At 38.1% G+C, this 17,019-nt stretch overlaps 2 protein-coding genes across 6 annotated transcripts in view; one reads left to right on the top strand and one right to left on the bottom strand.

The window, feature by feature from the left end:
• Window positions 1–1,338, top strand: part of LOC122729040 (sodium-coupled monocarboxylate transporter 1-like) — a 72,405-nt gene extending 71,067 nt beyond the window's left edge. The window contains exons 14-15 of the mRNA XM_043967707.1: window positions 245–321; window positions 1,333–1,338. Coding sequence (XP_043823642.1) covers window positions 245–321; window positions 1,333–1,338 — 83 coding nt within the window. The remainder of the gene's footprint in view (window positions 1–244; window positions 322–1,332) is intronic.
• Window positions 1,339–15,698: 14,360 nt separating this feature from the next.
• Window positions 15,699–17,019, bottom strand: part of ANO4 (anoctamin 4) — a 444,684-nt gene continuing 443,363 nt past the window's right edge. For all 5 annotated transcript variants that reach the window (XM_043969145.1, XM_043969146.1, XM_043969147.1 and 2 more), the window contains one exon: window positions 15,699–16,469. The gene's annotated coding sequence lies outside the window, so the exon portion shown is untranslated. The remainder of the gene's footprint in view (window positions 16,470–17,019) is intronic.

Genomic DNA, 17,019 nt, shown 5'->3' with positions numbered 1-17,019 from the left:
TTCTTGAACTCTAAAATGAGGATTAGTAATAGCACCTTTCTCACAGGGTTGATGTGAGGATCAAATGAAATAATATTTGTAAAAAGCTTAGCACAGTGTCTGGCACATAGTGGGCCCTTTATTCATGTTTATTCCTTTTCCTTCCTTCTCTGCTTTGTCTGCATGAAGCTGGAGTTTAGGGTGCTGTAATGTGGGTTACAACTATACATTTCTAAAAATGTCCATATGTTTTTATATTTTGTAGGTGGAAAAGAGCAGCATGTAGACAGCAAATACATGCTAAATGTTAAAGAAGACATGACACTTGGTAATTTTAAAAAAGTATGTACATTTCCTTTTTTTATGTGTTTATTATATTGACCTAATGCACTTGTATAATAGAAATGGTCCCTAAAATCGATGTATTTCATCTTTTGCATTAAAAAGGAAAATGATTTAATAAAATATTACATTAACAACAGTATTTATATTTGGAATTCAACAATATTGAAATTTACTTAATGTACTGCAAGCATCACAATTACTTTGAAGTTAGTGACAAATTTATCGTTTAAATTGTCTTGAAGTTATTTTATAATTTCTATGAAAAAAAGTCCATGACTGCTTACCAGGGAATATGGTGGGCCTAGACACAAATGGGAAGCATTCTGTGTTGTTAGAGAAAGTAGCCACATTGAGAAAAAGGCAGAGCTGCTGCATTGTCAGAGTATCATCTCAGCTAATTGTGGTAGTGTGATGAAACATGAGTCAAGAGTTGTTTTCATTTCTGTTTTTATTTTTTATTAGTGATTTAGAGCATGATTTTCTTACAGTGATTGAGAGAGTCTGCATCTAGTAGTTGATAGAGAACTGACCTCAGAGTTAGGGTGACTGGGCTCATGTTCTGCTCTGATTCTCTGGAGGAATTGTTCAGTGTCCTGGATAGCTCTCTTTCTAACACTAGAGGTTGTAGAGCAGTTGCAGGTGTGTGTTGGTATAAGGAATTTATTCATCAAGGTGACCTGTCCAGTTTTTATCAGAGATAATTGATGTAAACTTCTTTTCTTCTCAGTTCTTATTTTCTAGTTGCATTGATATTGCTCATACAAAAGCTTTTTAGTTTTATGTAATTTACATTGTCTTTTATTTTTTAGTAACATTTATCGTTTGTTTTTAAGAATTTCCAGTGAGATATAGTTGTAAAAGGTACCTTTCTGTTTTCTTTTTTAAACTATGTTATCTTACATTTTATTTGTATGTTATTTGAAGCTCATTATTGTTCTCTCATCATAGGATCATTGAGAACTCTCAGAGGCTATCTTGCACTAACCCATCTCTTCCTTCCTATTTTAGATTTGAGCAGAATTAGGGCCAAGAATATGTAAAGGGCAGGTCTGAAAACACAGTTTCTGCTTTATTCCTATGTCATAGAAAAACAGATGGTTTATGTAGGTTTATTTTGTATCCTATTAACATATCAAAGTCATTAGTTATCACAAGTTGGGCAGTATATCATTGTTTTAACTATACATTTTGGGTAAAATGATTTTTAATAATTTGTTTTTATTCAATGGTTAAATTCTCATTTTTTATTTTTGATACAATTTTGTTTTCTTTAAAAATCAGTTTAGCTAAATTTATTTTAATAACTTTTAAAAAGATCCTCATTTTATTTATAAAATTAATGGTCTTTTGCTTGTAATTTTATTAATCTCTCTAACTTCAGAATTTCTATTCTAATTCAGAGTTGGGAATTTTTGATTTATTATTCAGGTTTTTTAAACATTCATGCTCAATTCATTGCTTTCTTCTTTCTTGTTTAAAGTGTTGAAGTTAAAAAAAAATCCCTCAGAACTGCTAGAATTATTTAGCTTTAGTTGAATTCTATACATTTTAATGTATACATACACATAACATATAGTTAATTCTTTGATGGAACACTTCTTTAAAATTGTCATTTAGGGGCAGCTAGGTGGCGCAGTGGATAAAGCACCGGCCCTGGATTCAGGAGTACCTGAGTTCAAATCTGGCCTCAGACACTTGACACTTACTACCTGTCTGACCCTGGGCAAGTCACTTAACCCCCATTGCCTGCCAAAAAAAAAAATGTCATTTAGTCCCCAGTAACAGTTTTTGGATATAATTTTATCGCATTATGATCAGTAAATGATGTTTAGTATTTCTGCTTTTCTCCCTTTTTTTGAGGTCTTTTTGTGGCAATCCATGGCCAATTTTTGAAAAAGTTCTTTGTAGGTATACATGTACATACTTTTTAGCTGTACAGGGTATAACTGTGTCGCAGCTTGTTTCTTCTTATTCTTCTTGATCCCAAGTTTTTACCATTTTTTCCTTTTCTATCTTTCCTTTATTTCCTTCCTTCCAACATTTAAGATTATTTTGCTTATGATTATTCCCTTAATGTGATAATTACAAGCTCTGTATTGCTTGATTATAACTCGATGTCATATAGTTATAATAGGATGTGAAGTCACTTAGGTTAAGTGTTCTTAATGCCCATAGAAATATATAGGCAAAAATATTTGGAATCTCTCTCGTTTAGTCCAATTCATTGATTTATCTCTATTTTTAAACCTATACCAGATGGTTTTGATGACTGCTGTTCTATAATATGGTTTGAGGTCTGGAAATGCTGTTCTCCCTTTGTCTTCATTTGTTTTCATCATTTCCTTTGCTGTTCCAGGTCTTTTGTTTATTTAAATGAATTTTGTTGTTTGATCAAGTTCTGTAATATATCTTCTTCGTAATTTGATTGGTATAACATTAAATTAATTTTGGTAGTATTGTCATTTTTACTGTAATGGCATAGCCTAGCCATGAGCACCAAATACTCCTCTAGCTATTTAAGTTATCCTTTAATTCTTTAAGGAACACTTTATGATTGAATCTGAACAAGTTGTGTGTGTGTGTGTGTGTGTGTGGCGCTCTGGGAGGTTGATTCCCCAGATATTTTGTGCATTTTGTTGTTATTTGGACTGAACTTTCTCTTTTCTGTTAATGCTTCTTGTGTTGTCATATAGAAATGCTGTTGATTTTCAATGATTTATTTTATAGCTTTCAACTCTGCTGAAGCTATCGTCTCAATACCCTTGCTGATTCCCCAGAGTTTGCCAAATAAACTATCTTATTATTAGCAAACAGGATTAGTTTAACTCATCTTTACCTGTCTTTGTTCCTTTGATTCCATTCTCTTGGTTTTTTTGCTATTGCTAGCATTTCCAGAACTATATCAAATAATATTAGGGAGAGTGGGTATTCTTGTTTCACTCTTGTAAAAGGGAACAGAAAAGGTTCCAGTGTATCCCTATTGTATGATGCTTGCATTTGGGTTTTAGATATGTGCTTTTTGTTTTTAAAAAGGTCCGTTTATGCCTATATTTTGTTGGATTTATCATAGAAGAGTGTTGTACTTTCTAAAAGACTCTTTCTAACCTATTGATGATTATGTGGTTTTGAATGTTTTGTTTTTTAATATGATTAATTATGTTGATTATTTTCCTAATGTGGAACCTTGCCTTGCCTTGCCTCCCTTGTAGGAATTATACTTGGGCATAATGAATAATTTCTTAGATAAGTTACTGTAATCTGTTTGGATTTTATTTAAAATTTTCGAGTACATGTTCATTAATGATATTGGCCTATGGTTTTCTTTCCATGGTTTAGATATCAGAACTATATTTGTCTCATAAAAGGATTTTGGTAGGATTCTTTCTCAGTTTTTGAGAATAATTTATGAATTATGTGCATTATCTACAAATCTGATAGAATTCTCCTATGAATCCATCAGGTCCAGGGGTTTTCTCCTTTTGTAGTACAATTAGATCTTTCTTTTCTGAGATCAGGTTATATAAGATGTCTACCTGGTCTTCTGTTACTTTGGATATTTTATGTTTTTGAAGATATCCCTCTATTTCTTTAGTGTTCTTGGTTTTGTTAGCATGTAGCTGTGTATAAATATCTTATTATTCCTTTTATTTCGTCTGGTTTTGCTGTGATTTTTACCTTGCTATATGCTATTTTATTGATTTGATATTTTGCTCTTTTTAAATCAGATGAGTTAAGGACTTATCAGGTTTATTAGTCTTTTAAAAATTTAAAAAATTATCATTTTCTGTTTTTTTGTTCCCAATTTATCTATTTCCCCTCTATAGTTTTTAACAGTCTATTTTGTATTTATTTTAGGCTTGTTTATTTGTTGATTTCCTAATTTTAAAAATCTATGTATATTCAATTCATTAATCCTTTCTTTTTTAATTTTGTTAATGTATGATTGTAAGGATATGATTATTCTCCTGAGCACTGCTTTAACTGCCTCCCAGAAATTTGGCATGTTGTTTCATCATAATCATTATCTTTTACATAGTTATTGTTTCTGTCATTTATTCTTTGATCCACTCATTATTGAAGATTTAATTTCTGCCTTTTTATATTTATTTGAAGTATCTCTCTGCTGTAATTCATGGTCAGTTTTTGTAAAAGTTCCATGCAGTGCAGAGAAATATGTATAGTCTTTTGCTGTCCCATTTAAAAGATGCCTTAAGTGTTCTAACTCATTTCCAGAATTTTGTTCAGTTCCATGTTTACCCTTTTACTTACCTTTCTTTTGGTCTCCTATCACTATTGTGTTATTGTCTTTGCCTTCTTGAAGGCCAGATGATAACTCCTTTATGAATTTGGATGCTAAGGCATTTGGAGCTTATAAGTTTATTACTGATATTAGTTTGTTGTCTATAGTTCCTTTCAGCATAATATGTTTTCCTAGGTTACCTTTTTTATTTTTTTTGAATGTTTGTTTTTGCTTTATCTGATAGCATGTTAATAACTCCTGGTTCTTTGGTTTCACTTAATGCATAGTAAATTTTTTCCATCCTCATAGTTTTATTTTGTGTATTTCTTTGTTTTTCAGATGTGTTTCTTTTTGAAAAATTTAAAATTTTTATTATTTTTTATTTTTAGGTGTGCTTATAATACCAATAGATTATAGGATTTTGTTTTATCAAATTTGTCACTTTCATTTTATTGGAATTGCTTTAATCCATACACATTTAGAGTTAGGTTTATATTTTTCTTCATCTATCTATAAAATTATTTTTTTCAAGTTATGATTTTTCCCCCTGCTGTTGCTATGAAAAAATATGTAGTTTCAGTTACTCTAATCTTTTTTTTAAGGTTGCTTTGTTCCTGGCTCTGTTCCCCTCACCTCTGATCGCCTCTTTTTTTTTATCCCTCTAGGGTTTTGTTTATTAGTTCTTCTCTCCTGTTTTCATCTGGTTTTATATTTTTACCACTTCTTTTTTCCTCTGTCAGGTAGATTCTTACTTCCTCTTCTCCCCTTAAGCTAGTTCAGTTTTCTTTTTTTTTTTTTAATTTCATTTTTTGAACCCCTTTCAAAAAGGATTTCTTTCACTTTCTTCATTATCCATCTTCTTTTTCTTTTTCTAATAGATCCTCATTTTCTGATTCATGACTTTAATACTCAGCTGGTCTCTTTCTTTCCTCTCTATTCTTCATATAGTGAAAGGTTCCAGAGGTATCCATTCTGTGCTTTCTCTCGGGTGCTTTCTCCCACTGCTTTATAGGGCTTACCTTATAGATTCCCCTTTTCTTTTGTGTCGTATTTTCAAAATAGTGCCAATTATTGTAGGTGTCAGAGAGGACACTGCCCCATAGTTGGGCACCTTCCCTTCTCTCTTGTTGACCTTCTTCCTACCTTGCCTGAAAATCTCCCTAGGACCTTATTCTTCGTCTCTTCCTGGTCCCTGTTACCCTCCCCCCCCCTCCCCACCAGGGATCCCAACCCTCCTGCCTCCCAGGACAAGTACAATTCAGGCATCAGATCCCCCATGTCTAAGCCAATGTAAGGTCCTCATCTCCCTTCACCCATAGGAGCATTCATCAATGGAATCCTCTCCCATTTCCAAAGTCAGGTCTCCTTCCTGTTTTTCCCTTTTCAGTCTTTATCCCCTCCTCATCACCTATTCCCCCATATGCTCTTTTCTTCCTGAGACCACAGAAGTTACCTTCTTCTCATAGCTCACCCTTAATTTGATTCCAACGCATCACTTCTCTCTTACCCCTGGCTTGCTGCCCTCCCCTCCCCCTTTTGTGTACCCTCCTATGTTGTAATGCAATCTTACAAAAGAAGCAATCACTTGGAGGCTGGTAGTTACCAGGTTCTATCCATTACATGTCAGTCATCTGCCTCTTCACTGTTAATTCTACCAAGATTTCAACCTTTACTCCTACCTCCTTGTGTACCAGTAAGAAAGAAGTTTCTTACTGGTCTCTATGTCATTGTTACTGTTCTCCCTGCTGCATTTATCCATTCCTCCTGCATTTCTGTTGTTTGGTGTGTTTGAGAGGCAAATAATCTCTTCAGTTCTGGTTTTCTTTCTAAAAACTTTTCAAACTCTTCTTTATCATTGAATGCCAAATTTTTGTCCTTAATGGTTAGACTCAGATTTGCAGAATGGGTCACCTTGGGCTGCATCCTGAACTTCAGTGCTCTTTGGAATACATTATTTCTTTCATTCCCCCCTTTCTTTTCTAGTAGATGCAGCTTAGTCTTATTTGAATTATGTTTCCTTTGTATTTGAAGGTCTTTCTCTTGATGGCTTGGAGAATTCATTGTTTCTGAATTGAGTTGTTAAATTTAACCCCTATTTGTTTTGGAGTTTGCAGCCTTTTTTTTTTTTTTTTCTGGAGGTGATTTGTTGGGATTACATTTTCCATGTTTAGAGGTTCTGGGTGGTTATCATCTATTATTTCCTTCATTATGATGTTAAGGTTATTTGTCTTGTCCTGTTCTTTTGGTAGACCTCTTATCTCTGTGCATCCTATCTTTGATTTTGCTTGCATAATGAGTATATTTTCTATAACATTTTTATTTTCATCTTCTTTTCTTGTAGGTTGTCTTTCACTTTTATGTATTTGAATTCCCAATCAGTTCTTTCTTTTGTTTCTTTGGTGAGGCTTGCCATTGCAAATCCAAGTTTTTCTCCCTGTTTATTATTTTGCTGAACAGGATATACATTTTGCTCTGATAATTTTTATTTCTCTTTTAAAACACTCAGGAACAAGGGGCAGCTAGGTGGCACAGTGGTTAAAACACCGGCCCTGGATTCAGGAGGACCTGAGTTCAAATCTGGCCTCAGATACTTGACACGAGCTGTGTGATCCTGGGCAAGTCACTTAACTCTCATTGCCCCCTGCCCCCCCCCCCCCAAAAAAAAAATGAAACACAGGAACAGCATGTTGTGGTTCTGCATTTCTCTCAACTTCCAAATGGTACTCTTGTCTCATCAAGTATTAGATCATTTTCTTTTGTTTTGAATTATTTATTCATACATACCTGAGTTCGTTTAGTAGATCTAGAAAGCATATTTCCTTCTGTTGTTACTGTTTTTCCTGCTGATTTATCTGTTTATATTCAAGATCTTTAAGAGAGATTTCTTCTTCCTGGAGTCTTTGGTACTTTCAATTTTTCTCCTCCTTCCCCACCTTATTTTCCTTGTCACTCACTTCTGACTCCTTCCTCATTGATTGTGGTTTATGTTGGGTCTGGATTTCCTCCCGCACTCCCAGTTTATGGTTCACCAGTTTAGGTCTCTGCCCCAGCTGACTTTTGGGTGGTCACAAGTGGCCTCAGCTGGATGCTGTGCTCTTCCCTCAGGCTTGGTAGAATGCTGCATAGCTCCCCACATACACCATATCCTGTCCGGCTGACATGTTCCCTGGCCTGGCACCAGTTGTTCAGGGCCTGCTTTCCTTACGACAGTTCAGAGCTTTGCAGCATTGGTGTTTCTGGATTGTAGTACCTGGTAGGCTTTTGCTGCTGAAGGGCTTTGGCCAAGCCGGCTGACTAGGCCTGAGAAATATTCTACAGGTAGAGCCAGATTCGTCATGGCACTGAAAAGGAGGAGGAGAGCTCTGGGGTGTAGGGGTAGATTTTGAAGTAAACCTTTGTTGTATCCTTGGATCTACTAGTGTTGCCTTGCTGGTAGTAGCATGGGAGGTGCTGAATGAGCTCACGTCCAGTGACTGTCAGTTCCTGGTTTTTTTTGGTTTTGTTTTTGTTCTTTACATTCCTTTGGATTCCTGGTGTCCTAGATCATGAAAACAGCTGAAGTTGCTTTCTCTTTGGTGCATAATTTCTTTTGGGGGGAGGTTTGAGAGGTCATAGGGATCAGAGAACATGTCTAGTCCTCTGTATTGTAGTTTAATATTTTGAGTTTAATATATTTCTCTGTGTGTGTGTGTGTGTGTTTCATTTCAGTCTTTTTTTCATTGGATTCAAATTATTCCATGGCTATATTACATATTCTTCATCTAGTGTGTCTTCAGTGCAGTGGTGATTTCCTTCCCTTTCTTTCTCCTTTTCTCCCCAATATAATCTCTTATTCCTCTTATTTTTGTCTTTTCTAAGCCCATTTAAACAGAAGAAAACTCACAGACTGTATCTTATTTTAATTTTTCTCTGACCTTTAAAGATACTAGGATTCTCAGGCCTCAGACACTTGACACTTACTAGCTGTGTGACACTGGGTAAGTCACTTAACCCTTATTGCCCCCCCCCCAAAGATACTAGGATTCTAAAAAGACATTTGCTTCTTATTATTCCTATTAGTGTGTTAAAAATTTATTCCCTTGGACTTCATTTCAATTTTATAAGTATATGTATCTTTCTTTGTTTTTCTTGTTGCTATATTTCCATTTTCAAATATTTGCCATCTGGTCTTTTTATCAGGAATGCTTGGAAATATACTATTTCACTAATAATCCATTTTTCCCCTGTAGGAATTTATGTAGTTTTGCTGCATAAGTTATCCAGTTATCCTTGGTTGTAAACCTTTATTTCTTGTCTTTTGGAAGTCATATTCCAGGATCTCTTCTTTTCTCTTTCAGCTGCTAAGTTTTGTGTTAACTTTATTGTGGCCCTTTTATATTTGAACTTTTTCTTTTTGTTTACTTGTAATATTTTTTTTCTTTGACTTGGAAGCTTCAGATTTTGGCTATGATATTTTTGAGAGTTTGCCTTTTAGAGTTTCTTTTTGCAGGTCACCTTCAGATCCTATTTTCACTTTGCCTTTAGTTCTAAGAGTTTTGAACAATTTTCACTTATGATTTCTTGCAATATGAGTGACCAGGTTTCTTTTTCTGATAATTTTCAGATAGTCTGATAATTTTTAGATTTATTTCTCTTTGACCTGTTTTCTAGCTCAATTTTTTTATATTTTTGATATTTTCTTCTCTTTTTTCTTTTCTTCTTTCTTTTATTTTGTTTTGATACTTTTGTTATATTGTAGAGTCATTGTAGTCTGGCCCATTCTTATTTTTGGGGCATTCAGTACTCGAGTGAGATTTTCTATTGTAAGAATATTTTTTATGACTTGGCTAATTTTTGGGCTAAGGCTGACTGGAGGACTAATCTGGGGACTTTTGACTGACTGGCTATCTGACTGTCTATTCATTTAATATGGGCTGTTTATAAAGCTGCACCACACTGCTCCCAAATTGATAAGCAAAATATTAAGAAGCCTCTTAACTAAATAATCAAAGCAGAGTTTATTTATGAAATATTATTTAAAATTAAGAATACAGGGAAATAAAATGTACAACCTGACTGCATTGTGGTGTGTCTCTTTCCCACCTGCTTCTCAACCTTTTTTTTTAATACAATAAGGGCCTTAGCCATCTCTTGCCTTAGGGTACTTTCACTTTTATTCTAACTCCGAGCCCCTTTCACTTTGTAAATCCCCCTGCTTCTAACTTTCATCTCCTTACTGCCACCGCTGAACCCCTGTGTTTCTCTCTCACCGACCTTCTGTCTGTCTGCTCCGTCAGTCTGCCCTTCAGCCTCTTTTCTCTGCTCCAAGTCCTTCTCATCTTCTCTTGTGTCCTTGTAGCCCCCTGTCTGTCTTCTCCAACCTTTGTCATCTCATCAGCTGCCCCTTGACCTCTTTCGTCCCTCCTGTCTCCTTGTCCAACCCCCTGAGTCTAACCCCCAGATCTATATATCTCTTTCTTTTCTCCACTAAAATCTTGGGGCTTCCTGTGCCCCCACAGACCAAGCTAATCCGCCAGCCAGGGCTGTAGCTGGTGGGGGGTGCGCTTGAGCCTCATGTGCTACACCAGGGCCCAGGGCTCTAGGGGCCTGTGCCCCGTGCTGTGCGCCCAGGGACCTCAGCATGGGCCACACCAGAGCCCGGCCTGGACAAGCCCAGGATCTCTCGGATACCTCTGCTCAGGTTGGAGGGAGCTGGGGGCTTTGTTTTTCCCCCCAGCTGTCTGACCTGGTGTCTTGTACAGCCCACAGGGCTTTTTGGCTCAGCTGAAGCAGAGGGGGAGGGGCACCAGCACCTCCCACACAGAAGAGACCCTGAGGGCCTAAGGTTTTCTAATCTCAGCCTAAAGGTAGGGTCCCCAAATCAAAATAAATTTCCACACGATCATCTATTCTAAGATATCAATTTCCCTTGCCATTTTTCCTCCTTACCTTTTTTTTTTTTTGGTTATTCTTCTCTTTCTCATCTGTTTACTCAGTAGAATTCAGATAGAAATAACCTTGAGACAATTTGCTGTCATACTGTTCTTTTATGCTTGATATTTGAAATATTATTGCTCAGGGGGATAAAATGATAGCTCTTTGTAATTTAATAAAAGTGTTGGTATATAAGTTCATCTTCCATGATGTCACTGGAAATATCTTTAGGACAACTCTATTACAGTTTGTGCTTTATCTCTTTTTTTTGGACTCCTGTCACTGTTATAAGTGTCTGTTTCTTAACTGCCCGCCTCTTCTTATAACATGCCGTGCTTTAGGAAATCAGATAGCCACACTTGTTGGGATGGGGTGTAAATAAAGTTACTTAAGTGTTGGATCTTGTGACAACCATTGCTAACTTCCAAAGACGTAATTTCTTGTTTATGCAGATCTTAATGTTGATATTGCTAGAACTCTGACCCCTGCATTAGTGGGATCGCATTGTAGTTGATCCACGTGGGCAAACACATGTTCTTACTATGTCAACTTTTTTTTTTCTTTTAGATAAACCGAGTAGACGTTTCAGCATCGCAAAATTAGCACACAGGAAGAAACTGATAAACCACCTTGAGAAGCTTCACTAATGAAACATTTTATTTTTCCCCAATTCTGATCTACATTGGACTGTGGATTAATTAGAAATCTGGTCTTGGCTGTGAGAGGCACAGCCTTATGCCTCTCCCTTCCTGCCTAAAATCACTGGCTCTGGGAACTTTTCACTCCATGACTTGAAATGACTTTCCCGTGTTCAGAGATTTTTTGAAATTAGCTTTGCATGAACACCTTGTAATGTCTAGTTCTCCCATATTTTATTTTTAAATACTAAGGATGCTAATCCAAAGCTTTGCTTTCTTATATCCTAGTTTGTCACTTATTGTCTTATTTTATATTTTTGGTATGTTAAGCCTTACTTTATATTATTACAGTGTCAGTCTTTTGTGTTATGGGATGCTTGGGATGGGCTGGAGATGACACAGGTAGGCAGCTTGAGGGCTCCATGCATAGTGATGTGTCAGGAGAAAGTATGGACAGCCTGTCAAATGCTCTGACCTCCTCATATGAGATGACCAGGCATGGTAGAGAGATTTGCCCTGCGACCTTAGGCAAATCACATCGTTTCTTGATGCTCATTTCTAAGCATATAAGTTGCTGAGAACATGCCAGCCTGCATTATTAGAAGGTTTCTGCCCCTGAATTCTCTCTACACCAAGGTTATTAACAGGTTGGACCAAAAGAGTTTCCTGTGGGACACGGAGATGTTGTAATTTAACTAGAGTCTCAGCTAGTATGTCAAAAGTAATACTTGACCCTAATTCTTGCTGGCTTTTGAAGTCAAGTCTTTGTCCATTACATAGTACTCCCACTCAAGTGTGTGAATACTCGTTTATATGTGTTCTGGCTAGAGGGCTAGAGATCTCCCAGTGAGGAACTTCCCCTGCCACTGCAAGTCAGCACCTTCTCTGCAGCTCAGTTATAAAGAAATTAACTGACTTGCCCTTCCCTCAACCCCCACCCCATGTAAATCAAAGGTAGGATTTGAACCAGGGACTTCCAATGGGACCCCCCTCTCCATGCCACACTGCCTCTGATATATGCCTGTATGTGTAGATATGTGTGTGTTTATGTGTTTATCTTTTCCTCTGTGTGTATATATGCATATGTGTGTGTATTTAGTTGGGAGGAGGATATTATTGGTATAAGGAAATCCCCGTGAGGAAACTTCCTCTTACAGTAGTGACTTGCCCAGTGTCCATAAAGGTTGATTTGAACTTGAGACTTTATATATGTGTGTGTGTGTGTGTGTGTGTGTGTGTGTGTGTGTGTGTGTGTGTATAAATATATGTGTAGTCCTGACTATCCATATATTTATTCTGGAACTGTGATTTCATGTATGTAAAAATAAAATTTCACCAGGCCCAGGGTGTCATGCTTATTTAGCCAAGAAAAGGCTTTTGAGATTTTTCCCAGCTACTGCAAATGAATTTATTTAGTGTTGGTGCCTACTCCTGGTTCCATTGGGATGCTGGCTAAGGCCCTGAGGGGTATGTGGAAACCATGCTTAGAGCCAATCCGAAGGACTCTCTGCGTACCATCATGTTTCAGACCAGAGATTATCTTGGCTCTGCCTCTTCTCCAGGCCTTTGTTTTAGACCCAGCCAATTTCCCCAGGATCAGGACTCCAGGCTTGCCCAGTCTTATGCCTTGTTTTTCCTTGCCACAGTAGCCTTCTGTAGGCAAACACCTTATTTGCCTCATGACCAGAGAACTGCAACCAGACTTGTTAAGGACTTGCTGGCCTTGGCTGGCTTTTGTGAATCATGTGGCACAAGAAATCTTTAGAGCTTAGATTAGCCATGTAGGGTTTAGTGAGCATGACAATCGCTAGCAAGGAATCTCCTGTCAACAAATTGCTGTTTTTCTTCCAGAAAGGAGAGGATTGATTATAGGACATTGAAAGATATGAAGATCTTTGTCAGGTTTACCTGCTGTGGAAAATGGAGACTGTGAACAACGGCAGTAAGTATATGGACCATAAGAACAATAACAGTGGTAAAACACCTGATGGTTTATGAAGCACTTGGTACGTTTTTGACCTTTGACCCTTCTGACAACCCATGAGGGTGTTATGATTCCATTTTTACCATTGCAGAAATGGCCTTAGAGAAATGAGCTGTTTACAAAGTGTCATACATTTAGTCACGGTCATAGGTAAGCTTTAAACCTGTTTTCTTGATTCAAATACTTTCTACTTATGCCACAAATAGCCACTTATTGCCCCAAATTAAAATCAGTAGGTTTTTTCCCACTACAAAGTACATCCCTGGTGTCATGTTAGCTTGAACAAACTTTAGGGATTGTTTTTCTCACTTCTTTTGGCTGGTAATACCCCTCCCCTATTCTAGTATACTTAGATTCTTCCAGTTGGAGATTAGCCCCAAAAGGTGTGTGTGAAACCCTAGCCCTTTACAGTCCTGTGTAAGGGCTTCTTGGGTAGAGGCTCTCTCTCCTATCAATTCGATCATGATAGAAACAGAATGAGAGTTGATCCTAATTCAGAGGAAAGAAAGATCGCTAAATTTGGAATCAGAGAACTGGGTTTGAATGACAGCTTTGCTCCCCTTGTGGCTTGGTGACATTTTGTTCTTACATACATGACAAGTCACTGAAACCTCCCTGGGTCTCAGTTTCCCCATCTGTAAATAAGGGGCTTGGACTAGATGCTCTTTGAAGTCTCTTGCAGCCCTAGCCCTGTTATCTCATGATCTTTGTAACGATTGGAATGACGCCACCTGCTGGATACTTACTGTAGAAGAGTTCTGCCCATGAAGCAAAGGTCTTTGAGGGCAAGACCAGGAGTCAGGAAGTGACGCAGGCTAGTGGGAGGAGGAAGGAAGAGACTGGCGCTCAGTCTTGCGCGCTCTTTCCTTTGGACTCTGGTGGAGAAGGGAGCTAGAAATGTGCTCTCCCTTTAATAGATAGGAATCTAGGCCTTTCTCTCTCTCTTTACCAAATTCTTATTCTCCTTAATAAACGCTTAAAAGTCTAACTCTTGCTAAAGCTTATAATTGATTGGCGACCACTCACTAGATATTTTAGACAGTTTAGCTAGAATTTTAGCCCTTAACATCTTCAAGCTCCTTTCTCTAACGTAGGGGAGAGGAGGGCGACTGTTCCATGTCCCCTTGTCCACATGCCCATTTGGACAAGTCAAGGAAGAGCATCCGGGTTTCTTTTAGTTTTCAGTGCTGTCTGAATACAGAACCTTACCCACTCCTTTTCTGCTGAGAGTTACCTAGGACACTTGAGATTGCCTGCCTATGTGTGGGCCACACTATCTGTGTGTTTAGTCTGGACCGGTGATTTCAGGAATGTTAAATAAAACAAAATTTCTCCAAGCCCAGGTGTCATGCTCAGCTACTCCTCACTATTCCCCCTGTTTTTGTTCCTCTCTCAGTCTCCTTTAATTACTGGTCCCACCTATGACTGTGGGTTGAGTGGACACTCTCCTCTCTGGTCACTCGAATGGGAGAGGGGGATGCTGGCCTACACCCCATAAACATCATTGTGCCAAGCACACAGAGTATTAGAGATGGAGGAAAGGTGATCTCTGCTGTGATGGATCTTTTCCAGCTCTGGATCAGATCTGCATACTTCCCTCACATCAGCGAGCATTTGTGAAAGAAGGGTGTTGGCAGCCTGTCTTAATCATTTCTGCAGCACTCCTCGAGGGGTTTCTTCCAACTTCTTGGTGCCTGTGTTTGTCCTTACCATGGATACGAAGCTGCAGGAACTAGGTAAGAGAATTGCCTGGGAGAGAGTCAAAGCTTAAGGCTGTCACCCCGGCTTTCTGGCTTGTCAGTCTCCATAATGGCCCCTCATTTGGAAGACAATAGGTCTCATGTCATCCCAGAGACAAAACTGCATAGAGGAATTAGGATAAAGGGAATATCCTTCATCTCTGGGTTCTGAAGAGCAAGGGCGAAAAAAACAACCTGAATTGTAAGCTGCATTTGTGTCTCAAACAGCAGGGAAGATAGAGGCAGCTGTTGCCTAGAAACAGCCATTTCTTGGATGGATGGACCTGTTCTCAGAACCCCCAGTGTTGAGTGGTATTTAGAGTAAGTTTTACATTAGGGCCCTGAGTGATTTAGAAGCATTGTAATTCCATTACTTAATTGGGGAATTTCCTCAGAAAATTCTCCTTTGTAGTATTTAAAAAATTTCGGAGTGATAACCAACCCATCTGAAATCTACTCTGCTCAAAGCAGGTCTCTAGAGCTTGGAGGGATAATAAAGAGTGGGGAAAGGCAGAAAACATGTTAAACTCTGTGGGAGAAAACGGGCACCCAGATCGAAAGATTTGGACATAGAAAAGACCTGGGAGGTCATCTAGTCCAACCTCTTCCTTTTATTGGTGAAGATTCTAAGAAAGAAAGGTTACCCAGCTAGGGTCACAGGTGACATTTGAACTTTGCTTCTCTTCTTCCAAATCCAGGACTTTTTCCACTTTACCACCATGGAATACTATAGGAGAAATGGATCTCACTCCAACCAAAGTTCCCTTTGATTCTTAGTAAATGAAAAAAAGATTATTTGAAAATGAAAGCCCAGTGAACTTCCAAAGACCAAACAGCAAAAGCATTTCTTGTGCGTAATTTCTTTTAAATTTTATTGCATCTCATTATTGAAGCATTAAACATGGCTTTATGTGGATGACTATTTAAATGCGAAAATTCAACATTCTTTGTATCTTTTGGCTATTTACAAATAAGGAATTTCTCTCTATTTACTTATATATATTTATAATATAGAACCGTAACTGTATGTACATGTGTAGTATTGGATAGGTGACTATACATATGTACATACACACACACATCTATGGCCATATACCAATGGCTATAGAGATGTCATATGTAACAACTCCTCAGAAAGAGCTGAAAGTTTTAGAAAAAAAAAACAAGATTAAATTTGTAAACAGGGTCTTGGTTGTGTTTGGTGACGTAGATGTAGGACAGTGCTAGGAGTGTTATGCCTAAGTATCCAGATTTTAATTTACTTTTGTTATGTCTGTAAAATTCACGTGGGACATACTGCAAAAAAGGTAGGAAACAGGCTGGAAAACAGTCCCTGTATACAATTTTCCCTTGTTTTGTTTTGTTTTTTTTAATTCACATATATAACTGCCCATGAAGTACATGCTTGCTTTGTCAGGAAAAGGGTCTATGGGTAGCAGTCTTATGCTGGATTTCAAAATGGTTTCACAGCAAATCCTCTGCAGCGTGCCAACCACCTTGCTCCCGAAGATGTCTGTGACATGCACTGAGGTTGCGGTGTTTTTTTCTCATTCTCTAAAAGGTAGAGCTCTTCCACAGTTGGAATACGTAAACAGAAGACCTCCTTTGCATTCAGATGAATAGTTAGTTACCTGGTTGGGGAGGGAGGGAAGAAAATAGGGGATTAAAACCACATGCAGAGAGGGGGCAGAGGATAGAGCACCAGCCCTGGATTCAGGAGGACCTGAGTTCAAATATAGCCTCAGACACTTGACACTTACTAGCTGTGTGACCCTGGACAAGTCACTTAACCCTCATTGCCCTGCAAAAAGGAAAAAAACCCAACCCCCCCCCCCATAAACTGCACATTAAAAATACAGTAGTTTGTAGTGACTTTTCATCTGTGACATTTAAAGAATCTATAAACCAAAACTGAGGCAGAGGAGGGGAGTTTGAAGAACATAATGCGAGGCAAACAGAAGCCACAGGACGGTGTCCTGCCAACCATGGGGAATTGAGGAAAAGCAGCACCAAGTAGGGCTGTGCTCTCCCAGCAGGCCACGTCCTCGGGGCTGTGTCTTCAGATCAGGCTCTTGGTGGCCATAGCTTTCATGAAGGACAGCACAGAGACGGGGCTGCTGCAGCAGGGAATGTTTGTTAGATGTGTCTTGTAAGCAGATGCTGGGTGAGAGAGAACCTTTG

This window comes from Dromiciops gliroides, chromosome 5 (genome assembly GCF_019393635.1).
Source record: "Dromiciops gliroides isolate mDroGli1 chromosome 5, mDroGli1.pri, whole genome shotgun sequence".
Taxonomy (NCBI): Eukaryota; Metazoa; Chordata; class Mammalia; order Microbiotheria; family Microbiotheriidae; genus Dromiciops; species Dromiciops gliroides.
The sequence above is the reverse complement of the archived record's forward strand: the minus strand, read 5'-3'. Positions and strand labels throughout refer to the sequence as shown.